Below are 19,176 nucleotides of genomic sequence, written 5' to 3' on the forward strand. Positions count from 1 at the left end.
GGTAGAATGCCTAAGTCATGAAGGCAATTAAAGAGTGGTGGTGGTTAAGGGTGAAAAGATACAAATCCTCACATGCTATTCTGGTCCTACATTTAACAATGATTTAAAATAAGACCAGTGACACTTCTGGGTTCTGAGAATGAGTTAAGACAATTTACTCAAGTCGTGCAGAATAGTATTAACACACTGAAGGCACTCAAATCTCTGTCAAGGGCTGATTGGGAGTACATGTTACCATTTCCTTATACCTATTGTCTTAATCCATTTGGAATACTCTTTTTAAAAAATAAAATGGGACTGAAAATTTGTAAACTACAGATTAAAACAAGCCTTTGGTATCTGGTGATGGCCTTTTTGCTGCAGCGTCAAATGGCAAAATGGATAATGCAAAAAAAGTAATTAATTATTAATAATGAATAAAATAAAGGATCCATTTAGTTCCTTAGAGTCCCTGTATAAGATGCTATTCCCATACATGAAGATATATCCCCCATCTCTAACACTATGGCACTTCAGGTGAGTTTCAACATAAGTTTTGGAGAGGACACAAATATTCAAATATAGCACTTTATCAGAGGAGACATTATTTTAAACTCCACAAAATGAGAATCAGAGAGCCAATGGATATTCTGATATAATTTGGCTATATATGCTCTTGCTGCATTTAACCCAGAATGATAAAAAGAGGAGTCCTTAAATGTCAAAGAGGAGAGGAATTGTTGTTTCAACTTCTAAGAACTGAGCTAAGAAAACTGCAAAGCAAATAGCTTCTCTTTGGGACTACCTTTAACCTTCTTGTATACCATCTTCATGCAAACACACCTGGCAGTTCTGCAGTTCCCAATGAATGCCAATGGTCTCTTGTTGAACCAGTGACTGACCTCATTCTAAAAATCTATTTCCCCAACTTCCTTACATCTGTGTCTAATCTCCTCAACTTAGTGCTCATTCTTCCAAGGATGATGATGCCTTCATATAGCAGAAGGTGCCAACTTCACAGGTGCCAACTACCTCAATGAATTTGTAGAATTATTTCTTCAGAAATATTTCTGATTTATTAGATGTTGCAGTACAAAGGAATAATGATGGGTTTTGCAAATTTTTTGAGAGGAGGGAAATAGAATGATTTGAAGGTAAGTGTTCCAGAGAATCACCTCACTCATGGCAGTGAAAGTCTATCTATCCCTGATGTGGATTCTCACACACCCAGAGCTTAGTCACTTTTTCTCATAGACTGAAAACAGGAGATTTTTACATGCAGGCATCCAAAAAGCATGGGACAACTTGAAGGGTGATTATCTTGGCCTCTTCTACCCTCTACGTTGCAGGACACTCACCTGACCTGCAAGTACTGCAAACTGTGACCTCCACGTGCTCTCTAACCTCACCTGCTTTTCCTGGTGCATCACCAGCAATGTGATTAGTACTGGCTCTCAGAAAAGAGGCAAAGATGTTCCCAAGGATGTTTTTCTGCCTACTTCCCTCACCTTGGCAGAGACAATGCAATGAAGCACTGATAATATTGGATTTAAAGTCAGAATTGCTTTGTGATGTACAAATAGTTAATAAGTATGTGAAAAAAAAAGTGTTCACCTCTTCAGCACTGATAATCATAAAGGAAATGTAAATCACATCATGATGAGATGCTTCTTCATCCCAGGAAGAATGGCTCTGGTTAAAAAGAAATGAGAAAACAAATGCTAGTGAGGATATGGAGAAAAATAACCCCTGTAAACTCCTGATGCACATGCAAATTCACAAAACCATTACAGACACCAATATGGAAGCTTCTCAAAATTTTTCAAATAGAAATATCATATGAGGCAACTATAGCACTCTTGGGCATGGATCAAAAGGAAATGAACCAATTCAACAAAGAGACATCTGACCTTCCCTGTTTTTTCATCATTATTGCTATAGCTAAGAAATGAAGACTGAGTTTCAATAAAATGAATGGATCAAAATATGTAGCACATATACACAACATAATACCATTCAGCCACACAAAGAATAAAATGATGGTTACCAGGGGCTGGGAAAGTAGCGGGAGGGGAAGGAGAGGAGGGAAGGCATAGATCAGTGTAGGCTGAGCTCTATTCATATAGGAGGAAGCCCCATTGTGCTATGGCACAGGAGGGTGAGTACCAGCAGCTACGCACTGTGTATCTCAAAAACCTCAAAGAAAGAACTTGGGATGACTTTACTATATAAAAAACAAACAAGTAATTCAGGATGTAGATATATTTAACTTTTAAACATCTCAAAATGTGTATGAACATTGAGTCATCATCACACAGTACCTCATTCACATTTATAAGTTTAGTGTTTTCAAAGGTTATTTTGCTAGGTATAGGAGCACAAACTTACAACTCCAGCACTTGGGAGGCTGAAACAAGATGAATAGGTGTTTAAGAATAGCCTCAGCTATATGAAGACAGCCTGGGTTACATGAGACCCTGTCTTTAAAAACTTAATTAAAATTAAAGTGCATTTTCCCAACTTTCAGCTGACAGTGTACCAGTATGGATCAGAATCTGCACATGTATGTCCAGTGCAGTAGGTAATTGCAAGATTTCATATTCAGGACCCTGTGAAGGAGAAGTAAATGAGCTCTACATGAGTGGACTGGGTGTGTCGGGGGTGGCAGAGGGTGAGGAGTGGGGGAGGAGAACAGAGTAGGAGGGCAGGGAGGGAGATAACATGATAGATGAGGACATCATGGGAATATGAAGAGGCAGGGTGCTGGGGAGGCTCTCAGAAATCCACAAGGTTGACCCCACCTTGGTCTGCTGGCAGTGGTCCAGAGGGTGCCTGGACTGGTCTACTTTGGTGACCAGTCTAGCAAATACCCTAACTATCATCATAGAGCTTTTGTCCAGTGACTGATGGAGGCAGATACAAAGATCCACAGTCAGGCACCAGGTTGAGCTCCAGGAATCCAATTGATGAGAGAGAGGAGAAATACTGCAGGCGGGGGACGTCAAGATCATGATGGGAGGATGTGGAAGCCCATGAACTGTGGACTGGTGGCTGTGGAGCCCCCAGGGGACTGGACTAGGCCCTCTGGATACAGAAGACGGTTGTTTGACTCAAACTATTTGGGGGCACCCAGGCAGGGGGATCGAGATCTGTCCCTGGCCTATGGGCAGGCTTCTGGAACCCGGTGACTGTGGTGTGACACCTTGCACGGTCTTGGTGCAGTGGGAAGGGGCTTGGACCTGCCTAGGCTCAGTGTGCTGCATGGGAGACCTTAATTTGGGGGATGTGGGGAGGCGGGGTGGCTTAGGAAAGAGGGCTGGGGAGTGGGAGGAGGGGAGATCTGTGGATAGTATGTGGAGTGAGTAGAAAATTTCTTAATAAAGAAAAATGAAAAAAGAAGATTTCATATTCGGGATCTATGATTGTGCTGGGGAAAACACTAAGGAAGAGATCCACACCACAGTCTACAGTGGCATGAGCTCTCCAGAAGCTTTTACTCACAGGCATCCCAGTCTCTCATCTGAGCTGCAAGTTCTTCAACTCCAAGTCTTCCATTTGTGGTTCATCTTTAATTCACCCCATGTCCCACCCATCCCTTACTGGAAACAAGCACCTAACTAGCTCCTGCTACCTGAGCCCCACAACTCACTCCTGTTACTTAGTTATTTAGATCGATAAGTAAATCTATCTAGGACAGTGACAGATTTTTATCTCTATCTGATGCATCTGTCCTAAATTTTCCTCCTGATTTTGATGCAGAACACTTGAAATGTGGGTATAAAGTCATGTGATCACCAAGAGGACATTTGCTGCTGTGTGAAAGTGTGGGCACATATGTGAGAGAAGGTAGGGGTGTGTGGAGATTGAGTACATCACAGAAAAGCAGTGAAGGATAGTGTGAAAGTTGGAGAATTGAAAAAGAGTCCTCAGGTACAGCTGGCACCACTTCTGGAAGGAAGTTCCTGATTTTACCACAGACAACGTTCCAGAAAGAACGCTTGAGAGTCTTGTTAAAACTGTTCTTAACAGCATAGTTTTAGAAAAAGTTCAGGAACAGAAACCCATGGCCAGGATCTGGAGCCCAGGTTAGCCTGCCAGCTCCAGCATGAGGCAAGTCAATGCCACAGGCAGATGAACTTCTGGAGATCTGAAAGAATAGATGAAAGAAACAGATGTGGAAGCAAAGAAGTCCTGTTGAGTCTACCCAATAAACTAGCAATGCAAGAACTATGGGCAAATGGTGCCCCCTGGTGGAATGACCCTTCATTCTCCACAAAGCTGGGGAAACAGCCCACCTGGTCTACCAGAGAAGTAGCCTTAATTTGTCTTAGTGATTCCTCACTGCCTTAGCTCCTAGTCACCCACAGCCTACCTCAGATCTGGCTCAGGATCCTAGAAGTCATGTGAGCTCACTCTGTCTTCTCCCTCTCATTCTTCCCCTTCCCCTCTCCTTCCGTTCCCTTCTTCCTCTCTTCTCTCCCTCCCTGATCCTCACTCCTCTCCCTTCCCCTCCACCCACTAGGCAGCCTTGCTCTGTGATTTCTGAACTCTCTGTTGACTTCTAACTAGATTCTGAACTCTCTGTTGACTTCTAACTAACTATTTATCCCACACTTTCACACAGCAGCAAATGTCCTCTTGGTGATCACATGACTTTATACCCACATTTCAAGTGTTCTGCATCAAAATCAGGAGGAAAATTTAGGACAGATGCATCAGATAGAGATAAAAAGGCTTCTTCTGCTCTTTACTCTGGAGGTGGCCTTGCTTAGGTTGCAAATCCAGTTCAGACTTAGGCTTTCTAGTCCAACATTTACTGAGCCTTAAATGTAAATTTTAGACTCATACTTTTCTTAGGGGCTTATTTTCTGAAAGATGGGTTCAAATTAGCTCAACAGTGAATACACTTCTGATATAGAGCAATTGATGATCAATATGTCTCTGTCTCTCTCTCTGCCCACCCCAGTGTGTGTGTGTGTGTGTGTGTGTGTGTGTGTGTGTGTGTGTGTGTGTGTGTGTGTGTGTGTGTGCATGTGTAGGTGTGTATTAGCCTGTGTATAGATTCTAGATATTGAACCCATGTCCTCAGGCTTTATTGACTAAGCTATTTCCCAGCTCACCGTGATTTGCTTTTTTAATGTTTTCTTTAGGCACAATCCTCCTGAGTTTTTCTGTAACTGTTTTGACTAAACTGATAATTGGCAAGAAAAAAATCTGCATTTAGGAGCTTTGAGCTGGGAAGTCTGACATGGAAAGGAGATTTTGTTTACTTTTGTATTTATTTGCTATGTTAAATGGCATGTTGAAACAATATTTTATTTAAAATAACTACTTAATACAAAATAGAATGGACTAATTAAAGAGATACAAAGAACATACTAAGATTGAGCTTGTGGGGTCAAAGTGAGTGTGAGTAATAAAAACTTGGGCATCATAGAAACAAGAGTATTTCTTTCAAAGGTGTGGTCCAGTGGTTCTCAACCTCCCTAATACTGCGACCCTTTAATACAGCTCCTCATGTTGTGGTGACCCCCAACCATAAAATGATTTTCATTGCTACTTATAACTATAGTTTTGCTATTGTCATGAATTATAGTGTAATCATCTGTGTTTTCTGGTGGTCTTAGGGGACCCCTGTGAAAGAGTCCTTCAACTCCCAGAGGGGTGGCGACCCACAGGTTAAGAACCACTGATGTAGTTGGAGCTGCACATTCATCAATTCAGCCCATGCTTATCTGAGCTCTTGGAATTTCTCTGGGTTTTAACCCAACCCTACTTTGGGAATTGACACTTCCATCACATTCAGCCTGATTTTCACTATGCATCTTGGGGAAAGAAAAGCTAATGCCCAGTGGATGTTTCCATGTTGCTCTGCTTCAAGTTGTATTGAAGAATCCACCTGGACTGTGTTGTTCAGTTTTCACAGCTGCCTTCTGGGATGGCCTCATTTTCTGCTTACATCCAACAGCATTAGAAACAGACGTGTGGGAGGATAAAAGACATCTTCCAAACTCACAGGGGAAATCCCAAAGCCTGTGCTCTGAGCCCTGCAGAATCTGGGGTTAAGCTGCTGTATGGCTCAGGCAGAAAAAGAACAAATGGTAAATCAGGGAGAGTCTACTTCTTGATAGGGCAATGAGATGAGGAAGTCTGGGTAGAAAGGAAGAAGGCTCGGAGAGGATCAGAGAGGAGCAAGGGTTGAAAGGCAGGACAGTCTGTGTATGTGGTTTTTGTTCCAATGCCTCAGCAAAGCCTACCACTGTGTCTCTACTGCAGGTGCAGTACAAGGTTCTGCCCTGGGTCATGTTAGCCACTTGTAGCCTCAGCTCTGTATCAGTGACTCGTGTGGCCAGGTAATCAGCACCAGGGAGAGATTTGACCTCCTTTTCCCCAGAATTCCCCAGAGTGACCAGCCATTGTAGTTGCTGTTGAAGATCCTGCTGGTACCAGCTCATCCAGGGGTACTGGGAATTCTTCAAGATACAGCGCAGGGTCACAGTTTGACCAAGTGGTACCAGACGCCACCTTGGCTTCTGCTCCAGCAACGTTACTGTGGAGTCTGAAACACAAGCAAGCTAAGGTGAAAGTAGGAAGACTGGAAGCCCATGTGTAGCCAACTAAGATAAATGCTGAAGAAAATCCATGAGTTACTCAGACGCAAGGCTGCTGAGACCAGAAGCCTTGACCAGGGAGAGAAACTGTGCCAGATGACTGTCTTAGAGGAGTTGGGGCAGTTTCTCTGGTTGCTAAGCTAAAGTGGCCTGTCTCTTTTCCTCCCTCCACCCTCTGGCTTTCTCATTTGCCATCTGACCTGTAATCACAGAAGCCATGAGCACACAGAGATACAGGATGGAAAACTGCCACATCCCTGACCCCTCAGGCTCTCTCCAGCAGAACATCAGGCAAGAGAAGAGGCTCCAAACCAGTATAGTGGCAACCAGAAGCTTAAATCCTGGGGCTGAAGTTCTAAGGGCGTGACTTCCTCAGGAAACCAACTGTAGCTCATCTTTACTCTAAAATGCAAACCTCAAGCTGAAATTTTACACCCTTTCCTGTTGTCTGAGCTTGACTTTGCTCTCTCTCCCACACCCCTGCACACCGCACGCTCACTAAGTAACTCAGTGAGTGACTGGGCCCTATACTGTCTCAGTGGTGATCAAATATTCCTGGAAGTGGTTTGAGTTTGAGACTCAGCTCTTTCAAGGGACTGAACTATCTCCGTATAATCAAGTAATAATAACAGGACTGAGCAAAGACATCTCCCACCTACAAGCTTCAACTACAGGTGGAGGCTATTGCAGGGTTATATTAGGCAGTGTGACAGTGGGCACTCATCTCCCATTATTGGTCTGACTCTAGGAATACAACTGCAAAATAGAAATAAGAGCTTTTTGTCCAGAGTCAAAGAAAAGATTCCCCTTTATGGAACTGATCTGGAAGAAATAAAGATATTCTAAAGAGAGACCTGCGCCTTTCGATCTGACTACTAGGCCATTGAAACCAAGAACTCCCAAGAAATGGGAATTTCCCCAGGAATCACATTCTGGGAGAAGGAAAAGACACCAGCCAGAGTGGGAATTTGTCTCTGGAAACGAGATTTCACAGAACTCTAACAAGTGCAAGGAATGACTTGTCAGTGGTGGCCAGGACCATAGTTTTACCTAGACTGCTTATCCTTGGCTCCCTAAATGTCAGTCTCACTTCGGAAACAGCAACTGACTTGTGGAGTTCCCTGGGTATCTTTTTCCCTTTCCCAATGTGTCCACACTAAATAAATCTTTTTCTGCTTTTCGTTATTGATTTGGCTCTTTTGATGGTCTTCTTGAGGACTTGTGGACAAAGCTAGCTTGGGGTACTGGCTTTTGTCAGTTCCCAAACTGGCCCAAATGGCTAACTGAGGTGCCTATTTAACATAAGCGGACCTGGCCTTCCAGGTTCTCCCAGCATCCCTTAGTCTCTCCCTGTTACAGGGTATGACTGGAATTTCACACTCCCCAAACTTCTCCAGCCCAGGGGCTGGGTTGCCCTTACCCAGCTACCCTTCCCTGTATAATCCAGCCATTTTTGCTACCCAGCCTTCTCCCCTTTTGCCAGCCTCCCCTCACAAGGTCAGGCTCAGGGTCCTGACTCTGGATTCTCCCACATGTCTTTGCTCTCTCTTATCTACAATAAAATGTTTCTCCATATTTTGGGACTAGTCATGTCCTCCTCCTTTTTATTTCTTTTATCATTCAGCTTTGACCCCCAAGTTTGATAACATCCTCACCCTTTATTTTTCTAGAGCATTTACTTTTTTTAAAAAAAAATGAGTTCTCCAAGCCTCTATAAATCTCTTTTTAAAAACTGAATAAACTGAGCCATAGGAACCAGGAAGAGGAGGATGCAGATGAGATTCTTTGGGTCTGAAGTCACTGGCTCCTAGCTTTTCCCAGAAAGCCTAGTTTCTTTTCTCAGGACAGAGCTCTGATTAGCCAAACAGACTACAGGATAAAAGACCCTGGGCTCTTCTCAGTTTACTGAGCTGTCTATCCTAGCTCCCTACTGACCTCTCTTCAGCCTAATCCTCTAATGAGATTGGGATCTGAGTGTCTCCTATACTCTTGTTATCTCCCTGGCTATCCTTCCTGCCTCTCAAGGTCAGTCCCTCCAGGGATCTGCCTTGTCCTCTCTTATCTTGCCCAGCTTGCACTACTGAGCCAGGTTAAGCCTCTTGCTTCCAGATCAGATGGCTAGCTAACTCCTCCTGGCCTCTGCAGGACCAGTGTTGGAGGTCATGGTTGCCTCCTAGGGACGTTTTCTCTACCACCACCCCCAACTACATTCTAATCACTACTCAAGTGCACACAACAGTAGTTAACAGCTTTAGCAGTTTTGAGCTCAATAGGCAACTCAAAGATTTTTCATGCACATAGTAAAAATATACACAGCTCAGAGAGCATCTTCTTGATCTTCTTTGGACTAGACTTCTGTTTGTAGGTGTGTTGTCCAGCACATTTCAGAGGGAGTCCTAAGAGCACCTGTCTTCTCTGCTGTCTAGAAGGTCAGGCATTGGGGGTCTGGTGGAAGGATTTCTCTCCCCACATCAGCCATGTCAGACACCAGGAGACAGTGCGGATTTCTGTTCTTCCTGAGAAGCAATGAGTAAGCAAATGACACTAATTACCTCCACAATGACACAGGGTCATGGCAAAGCACTCAGGGGCTTGCTGTCCTGTGAGTGTCCATGGTTTGAGGATATCATGGAAAGTGTGATCATGAGGCAGGCTTCCTTATAGTCTCTCGTTTCCCCTGGACCACTGACAGAGTGTGTGACCATGCCCTGCTGGTGCCACCCCCCTCGCTCACTTATCTAAAAATTAAATGAACAAATGGTCATGAATTAAGCAGGCCTGGAGTTTCATTCTGCTCTATTATTCAAATCTTCTCTTTGTGCTTTCTGTGATTTCTATAACACCAAGGTATTTGAAAGAGCAGAAACTTGGCTGAGCCTGGAGGGATGAGTAACTGGATTGTGATTTCTTTGAAAAGCGACTCATGTTTGCAGTTACAGGAGGGAAAAGCACAAAGTGTCCCACAGGCCAATTCATAGCCATTTCCCCTTTTCTCCCTATTCATGCCCCCTCCCCCAATCTTGCTCCTCTGTGTGAATTGCTGAAATCAAAGCTGCTGCAGGCTTGTCCATCTAGAAGTCTTTCACCTCTAAATGTTCTTCCTAGGATCAGTAGCAAAGGTTCCTGCAGGAGACTGAAACCACAGCTTTCCTCTCAGGCCAAGACCTCCATCACGCACTGTACCAGAAAGCCAGAAGGATATGCTTACATTCCACTTCCCCCATTCTACATGTGGACATGGTGGACAAAGGCCAGAAAACTGGAGAAGGGGAGGCTGCAGTCCAGAAGAATATTATTTACTAAGGGTATTAGTGGGCTAGATATGGAGGAATGGGGTGGGGCTGAGAACCTCCTTGACTGTACAGGTTCTCACTGAGCATGACCCTGCCAAGTAGTAGGTATGGAAGCCTGCGTGACTCTCGTGATAATCCCACTAGGTCCCTGACTTAAGGTGAGACAATCCTACTCTGTGTCCTCCCTGGGTACGTCTGACTCAAGTGATGTAAGTGGCACCACTCTGTACACAGCAGATAATCAGATCAGAAGAGGCCTATTCTTTCCCTCCTCCATGGCACTGTGCCAGACACAAGTAGAGATACATATAAGTCCAGAGCTCTTCAGTGTCATTCTTCAGGGAAGATGCTCCGGGCCCTGGCAGCCATGGCCTGTGTTCTCCTCTTCAGGCTTTTGTTACTTTGGGGCCTGGCAACCTTTGCCCAAGGCAAGCGCCTGGGCCCCACATCTCCCCTCCGCTATTCCAGGTTCCTGGATCCTTCCCATTCTGTTTTTCTGAGCTGGGACTTTGATTATGAGACTGAGATCATCACATTTGAGCTCCAAGTTCAAACAACTGGCTGGGTTGGCCTGGGCATCACAAATCGCTACACCTTTGTAGGAAGTGATCTGGTAGTTGGGGGAGTCCTTCCTGATGGCAATGTCTACTTCTCGGTAAGTCTGGGAATGAGTAACTTCGGATGATAAGTTCTTGTGTTAGGTTGAGGATGGCTCCATGTCCAGCGTCTCCAACTTCCGCCCCAAAGATGAGCTCCTTCTCTGAATTGAGGAAGGCTGTGTCTAGAAAAGAATTTCATTCTCCAGCATACCCAAGCACACTGAATACCAGTTGACTGTTTATCTCTCCCTACAAAGATGCTCTAGCATTTTATTTATGTCATTTAGGCCATTTGTCTGTTAAGACTTTTAAGAAAGAAGAAATTTTATACTGAAATTGTCCAAAATCACTTACCTGCTAGGAGCAGAGGAAAAGCAGGTCACTGGAGAAAATTCAAAGCTATAAGAGAAAATCTCTGTATTCAATATCCTTTAGGCCCACTCAGGTAGACCTCAGTGTGAAATTGTCTAATAATAGCAATGATAGCAAGTGAATCAATTTCAGCATTGTTCCAAATTATCTTCAGTTTAAATCCCATAGCGTCAATGAGGTGGATTCCTATAATCCAGTAGTCCTCAACCATGCTAAAGCTGCGACCCTTTTATAAAGTTCCTCATATTGTAGTGGCCTCCAACCCAAAAATTATTTTTGTTGAAACTTCATAACTTTAATTTTGCTACTATTATAAATTTTAATGTAAATATCTGATATGTAACCCCTGTGAAAGGGTGGATCAATGTCCAAAGGGGTCACAACCCACAGGTTGAGAACTGGTGCTGTAATCTGCTTTTTACAAATGAAGTAATAGCTCATTTGTCTCTCAAAACTTACACATTCTAAGCCCACAATCACTGTTCTGAACTGCACTTATACAGGATAGTGCTCATCACAATTCAAGAAAATGTATAATCAGAGCCTCTTGAGAAAGGATGAAATGTACTGATCATTCAGAGAACAAGTTAGCCTCTCAAGGATTCAATGAAGGATTATTAAAATTTATGAAGCTAAAATTTAAAGTGAGAATAGTAAAGTCAGGTGGCAAAACTACAGCAGACATGCTCTGTCCCCTCTGAAAACACACCCATTTGTGCAATGAAAGTAGCCGGCTTCTGCCATTTCATCATAGACCTGCTGTCCCAATCCTAATTGTTTGGGATCCTGGCTCTTACTTCTTAATAATGACTGAACCCCAGGATCAGCACCTTCTGGATGAAGATACTCTAGAACAGGATGGGAGCCAGGATGCTGAACTACTAAAGCTCATAGAAGATTCTGTCTCTACCACCATGCGCTTTTCCAGGCCCTTCAGATCCTGTGACCCACACGACCATGACATTACGGTAATATGTGGGAAAGAGAAAAATTTTAGCCACAAACAGCTTCCCCAAGGAAGATATAGTCACCTCAATTCATGCAGCCAGTCACAAATTCATGGGACTATTATCCTTTAACCTTCCTGGGCACTGTCCAATTGTATCACCTCTTGAAAACTCCAATCATTAATTGGTATGGTCCCACCCAATGATTAAGTGCCCATTCTCTTCTCCCCCTCTTTAAGGATTCTAACCAATTCCATTGAACATCAGTGTTTGGATTTCAAGTTTGGTTTAACCCTCTTATTCCACAGGTGTAAAATAGCCAAAGAGGAAAAAATGGAAAGGGGTTAAGCATGACAAATGAGTTAACCTCAGAGGTAGAACTAAAGCCAAACTAATCTTGTCTTAAGTTATTCTCATTCCACTGTGTAGATAAGTGGTACATATAGAACCCTGGCTATAGGTATATACAAGGTGTTTTGAGTATCAGACCTTCAATGCTCACGGTACCCATAGAGTGACACCATGAGGGTCCTGGCTGCCTATGGCCTAGATGACATACCGAAGATGAATCGGGAACGTACTTTTGTCAAGTCAATCTTCTTGCTACAAATGCTACAATACGGTGATGAAGATGTCCCTGAGGATACCATTATCTATGATTTGAAGATCAGTAATGTAAGACCTCCACCACACTACCCATCTGCCTCCACCTGTTTCCATCCCCCTGCTCATTCAAGACCCCTCATCTTGCACCCACCCAATACCCATACATTCCTTAGAATAAGTTACTATAAGTCCCCTTGGCTCTGTGAGGAGTACCAATCTAGCCCTAAAGAATCCTGCTCCCTAGACTTTCCACTCCCCTGCTTTGGGGGGATCTTCATTCCCATTCCTCTCAGCTTTTGTGCACCTTTCCCCAGTTCCTCATTCCAGAGGATGACACCACATATGCCTGCACCTTTCTCCCGCTCCCTATTGTCAGCAAGAAGCATCACATCTACAAGGTATGTGAACCAAATGATGAAGTCTGCCAAGGCAGGCACTGGAGCAAAGTGATGGGCATGTTGGAGTCTGAAAGTTCAAAAGGTTGCTGTGAGGAGAAAACAGGGAAGGAGATGTGGGGGAGGACCAGGTAGATTTTTGTAGGGTTGGAAGCCACAAAATTTTCTAGGCCAAAACTATTACTGCCAACGCTATTTTATTTATGTGGATGAGACAGAGGATAGTAATTAATAAGTTTTTGAAAAGAACAATTTCAAGTCCCATCATGACCCAGAATTGTTCTCTTTTAGCAATGGGATGGTCAAAGCAAGGAAGTGTTGTGGCCATGCAGTCAGGAAGTAAGAAAATTCAAGCCAGAATGAACACAAACTCATTCATCTAATTTGTATTTGAATGTTTTTAATTTAGGTCAAGTACAAGAAAGTAATTTTATAAGTTTCACAATATAGGGGGCCATTTTCAAAAAAATAGATTTCAAAGGGTGTGAATACATACATGCAAATTGTGAATTGACTGAGGTCACTAAAGAAAGTCAGAACCCTTGGGATGCCTCTGGGGACTTAGTACTGTGAGCTGTGCTCCTAAGAAATCAATTTAAAGAGATGGAAGTTGAGAGAAGAGTCCAGTAGAGTTTAGGAAAGATGATATATTTCAGGGAGAGACAAATAAGAAGAAACTCAGAGCAGTGGAGAATGGCATAGCTTGGGAGGGGTGGAGGAGGGATGGGGAGAATAAGAATTTGACAGAAAATCTTGACTATCGTCTCCCTTCCCTTCTCTGTTCAGTTTGAGCCCATGCTGGTGGAACGCAATGAGACAATGGTGCATCACATCCTTGTATATGCATGTGGCAATGCTAGTGTGCTCCCTGCAGGCATTGGTGAATGCTACGGGTCAGATCCTGCCTTCTCCCTCTGTTCCCATGTCATCGCCGGATGGGCTGTTGGGGGCCTTGTGAGTCCTGAGATGGAGGCATTTTGTGACAAAGGGGTGCATGCTGTTAGGCAATGGGCTATGGGAGACCTGGCGGCATAGAAGTTCTGAAAGAAAGATTAGAAAACCAGGGAAAAGCCAGAGATTGGATCCAAGCATCTTGTCTCTAGCTTTTCAAACATCACCGCCATGTTTTTCCTCTCTCCACAGAGTTATCAGTTTCCAGATGATGTAGGCATCTCTATTGGAACCCCCTTGGACCCTCAGTGGATTCGACTGGAGGTTCACTACAGCAATTTCCAGAACCTTCCTGGTAAGTATCCAAGGGACTTATGGGAAGGCAACTGGTAGAGTCGATTGGTTTTTCTGAGTATGGGGGACATGGGGCATACATGTTGGATCCTTTTAGTAACAGCCTATTCCAGCTTTCCTGAACATTGTGACCTACTCCCACCCTCTGAGGAGAGTATTTCTTTCTACTCTAGGTATATATGACACCTCGGGGATACGGTTGTACTACACCTCACACCTTCGCAAATATGACATGGGAGTCCTCCAGCTGGGCATCTCGGTTTTCCCTATTCACTTTATACCCCCGGGTGCTGAGGCTTTCTTGTCCTATGGGCTATGCAAGACAGAGAAGTTTGAAGAGGTGAAGCTGAGAGATGTGCATTCTTTGAGGTTCCTTGTTCTCCAGCAGAGTTCTGGTCTAATCACTAAACTCACAAGCCTGAGCCACTGATTTGAAGAATGATTGAAGCCTGGTGCTCGGAAAGAAAGTGACCAGCAGAAATTATGCAAGAGAGGAATGAATCGGGGCTTTAGAGGCGATAAAGGACAGAGTGGTTCAGTGGAGATAGGGGAGTGAGTGGGAACATCTAGAAAGGGGGTGGACAGAACATAATGGATAGAAGGCAGGGAAAGGGCCTAGAAATGCTGTCTTCTGGGCATGACAGAGTCAATGCAGTCATGCCTTCAGAGCAGCAGTGGCTGCCTGCAATGAGCCAGCTCAAGACTGGTCCTATCATCTGTCAGCCATGGATCAGGGCTTATGGGGTGGGTCCTACCTTTCCCTGCTAAACTATTGACTACTGGTGGGTTATCAGAGAAAGACAGTCATTATGTATTCACTGAAGACCCCAGCTGGATCCAACAGATAGTCCCAACCCCATGATCACACAGGTGATCCTGGTTAAACTCAATGAGTACCCCACAAAAAAAAAAAAAAAAAATCAAAGTTCTGACTATGAGATGGGGACTTGTAGGGAAGAGGGTGTGAATTAGGGTTAGCAAAGAGATTAGAATGGGGAATATAGTTATCAGAATACACTTCATACATGAAATTGTCAAAGAAAAAAATCAATAAAATTTAAACACAAAAAATTAAGAGAGCAACTCTCAATCAGACCAAGAAGATGGTATCAAGCATGAGGAAAAGAAAACTAAAGCTAAAGGTCATAGTTCTTGATCAATCCAGTATGCTTTCTCTGTGTTACAGATGAACGGGGCCCCAGTATCTGACATATATGTGTATGGCTACCTGATCCATACCCACTTAGCTGGGCGCTCCTTGCAAGCTGTGCAATACAGGTAACAGAAAAACTAAAACCTTTCTCTTCTGTGTATAGGAATAGCTACAGATTCTGCATGATATTATATCTAGTTGAGAATGAGTAGCTGGACTAGAGATGAGTGGAAGAGGCTGTGGAAGAAGACTCTTCTGTGTTTATTTCATGGGCTGTTTGCATTCACAGAACAAACCTGCATATTGCATCTTTATTGGTTGGGCCTCACTGCTTCATCTTCTCATTTCTGCCTTTCTGCTCTTCTCTCCCTCTAGAAATGGAACCCAACTCCAAGTAATATGCAAAGATTACTCTTATGACTTCAATCTGCAAGAGACTCGAGACTTACCTCGTCCTGCAGTGATCAAGCCGGTGGGAACCTCAGAGGGGGCAGTGGCTGGAGCAAAGGGGAGAGCAGGATCATAGCTCATTGTTAGCCCAGAAAATTCTAAGACTGTACAAGTTCCTCTTTGACTTACCCTTGGCTCTCATGTCTCCCTGTGAATAGGGGGATGAGCTGCTGATAGAATGTAACTACCAGACACTAGATCGTGACGCCATGACTTTTGTAAGTGTCTTTTTCCACAATGATGTCAATGACTATAGCCCTAGAATAGAGCTGCATCCTGGATTTAACTATCTAATAACTGATTGTTCCAGCTTATGCCTTCTTCTCTTTTGTGAGACTTTTCATGTTCTTACACTTCCATGCATCCAAGATAGGGAGAGATTCCCTACACTTTCTGCCAATGACCCACTAAGACCATGAAAGGATGTGTTATGGAGGAATTTGAGGCTGGGAAGAGGTCTTGAAGCACAGAAGATGCTGTCCTGCCTACAACTATCAGACAACAGGGTCAAACTGTCAAATTATTTGCCAGTTCAATAAGAGAAGGGAATAGATTGGGATTTGTTTTATGTAATCAACTAACTTTTTATCAAATAAATTATCATCAAAAGACAGTAAAATGCTACTGGAGTTCATTGACTAGGCAGATGAGAGAATACAAGATACATATTATAGTATACCATACTATATTACATTATGTTATATTATATTAATTATATTATATAAACAGATGATATGGAGCTGTAGAGAGATAGATTGCAATACAGGCAGGTGAATGTCTGACACTAAGTGCAAAGCGGAGAGTCTACCCCAAACCAGGATGGGGTGGGGGGTGTAGCAGTGGAGATGTAGAGAACAAGGAAGATATGTGGAGTGTTTTCTAGAAACAATATTAATACTTGCTCCATGACTGGAAATAGAAGAAAGGAAAGGAAGGGATGTGGTACGGCACAAAGAGCTGAACTCTTACGTTTGGGAAGAGAAGGAGCTCTCTGGAAGAGTGACAACCTTTACAATTTGTTGCTTGCCTTTTCCCTCTCTGCATGCTTTTGTGTCCTTGTCTCTCCCTCTTTCACCTTCTCCAGGGAGGTGCCAGCACCATTAATGAGATGTGCCTCGTCTTCTTCTTCTACTATCCCAGAATTAACATCTCCAGTTGCCTGGGATACCCAGACATTATCTATGTGACCAATGAGTTGGGGGAGGAAGCATCCGAGTAAGTCATTCTAGAAGCTAAAACCCACAAGAATGGAAAGAGACCTTGAAAGGACCTGGGAAAGGAGCAAAAGGAGTCTCACTCATTCCTCCTGGGCTGGTGAGCTAGGAGCCCTCAGTGGGTGGCCTACTTACCCCCTGCAAATCCTCACCCTTGCTCCTTTTAGTGTTAGTTCAAAAAGCTCTGAACACAAGAGTTTTGGTGGGGCTCCAGGAGTCCAGTTGGTGAGAAAGAGGAGGGATCGTATGAGCGAGAATTGTTGAGACCAAAATTGGAAAAAGCACAGGGACAAATAGCCAAACTAATAGAAACACATGAACTATGAACCAAAAGCTGAGGAGCCCCCAGCTGGATCAGGCCCTCTGGATAAGTGAGACAATTGAGTAGCTTGAACTGTTTGGGAGGCATCCAGGCATTGGGACCAGGACCTGTCCTTAGTGCATGAGCTGGCTGTTTGGAACCTTGGGCTTACACAGGGACACTTTGCTCAGCCTTGGAGGAGGAGACTGGACCTGCCTGGACTGAATCTACCAGGTTGAGCTGAATCCCCAGGGGAGTCTTTGCCCTTGAGGAGATGGAAATGTGGGGTGGGCTGGGGGGAAGGCAGGGGTGGGAGGGGGGAGGACAGGGGAACCCATGGCTGATATGTAAAATTAAATTAAATTATAAAATTTAAAAAAATAGAAATGCTGTCAAAAAAAAAAAAAAAGAAAGAAAGAAAGCTTCTGTGTCAGTAAGGGCATTCAGAGGAACAGATGATAACTGACCCTTGAAAGTCAGCTCCCTTATGTACAAATTCCTATCTTTCCAGCTGCACTTGAAAACTCTTACACTCATGTCCCACCCTTTAAGTAAGTTCCAACTCTTATAGACTCTAATAAAAGGCAGGAAAAAAATCTTTCTTAACAGATGTGCGTACAATTTCAGGGTAATTGCAGGTTCTCTGAAGTCAACCCAACCCACCTTTCAGACCCTATGTCATCTACATGAAGATCCATATCCATAAAGAACAACCTCTTTTCAACATCCTAAGTTCTCTCTGATATGCTTCTCCTACCAAACTCACTAAGAATGACAGCTTAGTTCTACAACATTCCATGTAGTTTATACCAGCATGGAGTACATGCTAGCAAAAACAAAGGTGCTTTTCAACCTATTTTGTGAGAGGGGCAAGTCAATGCTGATTACTGCCATGTCCCTGCCCTAACTCTATTATTCACAGGAATCCCATGGAGAACCTGATGGTCCTGAATAATGTTGAATGGACTCCAGAGAACATTAAGAAAGCTGAGAAAGCTTGCAAGGAGTCCCAGCAGACAGTGTTGATCAAGACCATTGATGTGCGTGTCACAGGAGAGACCACCCTGCAAGGTTGGGGGATGGTGTTAGGCAAGGGGAAGGATAATAGAAGCAAATGACAATAATAGGAACCCTGAATTGGGGGAGGAAGCCTGAGGACGCAGAAAGGCAAGTCATTGCTGTTCTGTCTTGTAGAGGCATTTGGAGCATCTCAGTTAGCTTGGAGGATGGGGATAAGAGATTAAAATTTCAAGGAAAGGAACAAAAAGAGGAATATTTCTGAATTTGCTCATTTGTCCCATCTCCTGCAGGAGGAAGTAGAAAATACAACAGGCTGGATTCCTGATATTATCCCAACTCCTCGAGGGCCGTGCTTAGAGTCCTCTGGAGGTAAAGTGGAACCTCAGGACAAGACCCCTGCAGGCTTCAGGGCTGCTCCAATGGTCCTCTCTGGCTCCAATACTGCTACCCTAAGGCACCTGCCCCTGGTTGCTATCTTGTTCCTGCAGGGTACACTCTCATGGCTCCTTGCCATGCTGCAGACTGCGGTATGATTCTGTCTCCTTATGCCACCTACTCCCTTATCATGAACTATAGAAACAACCCCTGATATGACCCCTCTAAATGACCTCTGTCTGTGCCACTTCCCATAAACCAAACCATGACACTGAAGGCTCTCAGGTTTTGTCCACAATCACGGTTCAAGTTATTCTTAAAGCTTCAGAACCAATGATATGATCACAAGTTTTTTAAGAAAGTCTGCCTCCAAGTCTGAGTGTTAGATGATGGATTCACTCTCTAAGAATTCTAGTGTCCTGCTTTCTCTCAGATTGATGCTATGAGTAGGATGAGACTTGATTCCAAAGGGAGAGCAAGTAAATCCCTTGGCATGTGCATGGCCCTGGAAAAAGCTATTACTTCTCTTTTCTAATGGTATTTTGTATCCAGTTCTTTCTGAGGCTATAAGTATACTCAAGAGTAAAGGGTAATTTCTCATAAAGGAAGGGCTTCT

At 43.8% G+C, this 19,176-nt stretch overlaps 1 protein-coding gene and 1 gene segment (V, D, J or C); one reads left to right on the forward strand and one right to left on the reverse strand.

Moving 5' to 3' along the window:
* The window catches only part of LOC118579709, a 506,004-nt gene extending 499,159 nt beyond the window's left edge, over window positions 1-6,845 (reverse strand). Inside the window, 2 exon segments of the C gene segment in view lie at window positions 6,251-6,538; window positions 6,791-6,845. Coding sequence covers window positions 6,251-6,538; window positions 6,791-6,845 — 343 coding nt within the window.
* A 3,405-nt stretch (window positions 6,846-10,250) lies between these two features.
* Window positions 10,251-18,718, forward strand: LOC118579238 (DBH-like monooxygenase protein 2). The gene is made up of 13 exons (XM_036180377.1): window positions 10,251-10,538; window positions 11,676-11,822; window positions 12,315-12,476; window positions 12,722-12,805; window positions 13,589-13,756; window positions 13,946-14,048; window positions 14,221-14,387; window positions 15,234-15,325; window positions 15,576-15,672; window positions 15,809-15,868; window positions 16,735-16,865; window positions 18,088-18,205; window positions 18,476-18,718. Exons 1-13 carry the CDS (start codon window positions 10,251-10,253, stop codon window positions 18,716-18,718), a joined length of 1,860 nt encoding a protein of 619 aa, XP_036036270.1.
* The last annotated feature ends 458 nt before the right edge of the window (window positions 18,719-19,176 follow it).

The sequence above is a fragment of the Onychomys torridus genome, chromosome 3 (assembly GCF_903995425.1).
Source record: "Onychomys torridus chromosome 3, mOncTor1.1, whole genome shotgun sequence".
Taxonomy (NCBI): Eukaryota; Metazoa; Chordata; class Mammalia; order Rodentia; family Cricetidae; genus Onychomys; species Onychomys torridus.

Excerpts from the sequence above, each read along its gene's own strand:
- LOC118579238 (XM_036180377.1), top strand. The coding sequence starts at position 10,251 with ATGGCCTGTGTTCTCCTCTTCAGGCTTTTGTTACTTTGGGGCCTGGCA. Across the intron at positions 13,757-13,945 it reads GATGGGCTGTTGGGGGCCTT|AGTTATCAGTTTCCAGATGA; the intron begins GTGAGTCCTGAG and ends CTCTCTCCACAG. Across the intron at positions 15,326-15,575 it reads TTGCAAGCTGTGCAATACAG|AAATGGAACCCAACTCCAAG; the intron begins GTAACAGAAAAA and ends CTCTCCCTCTAG.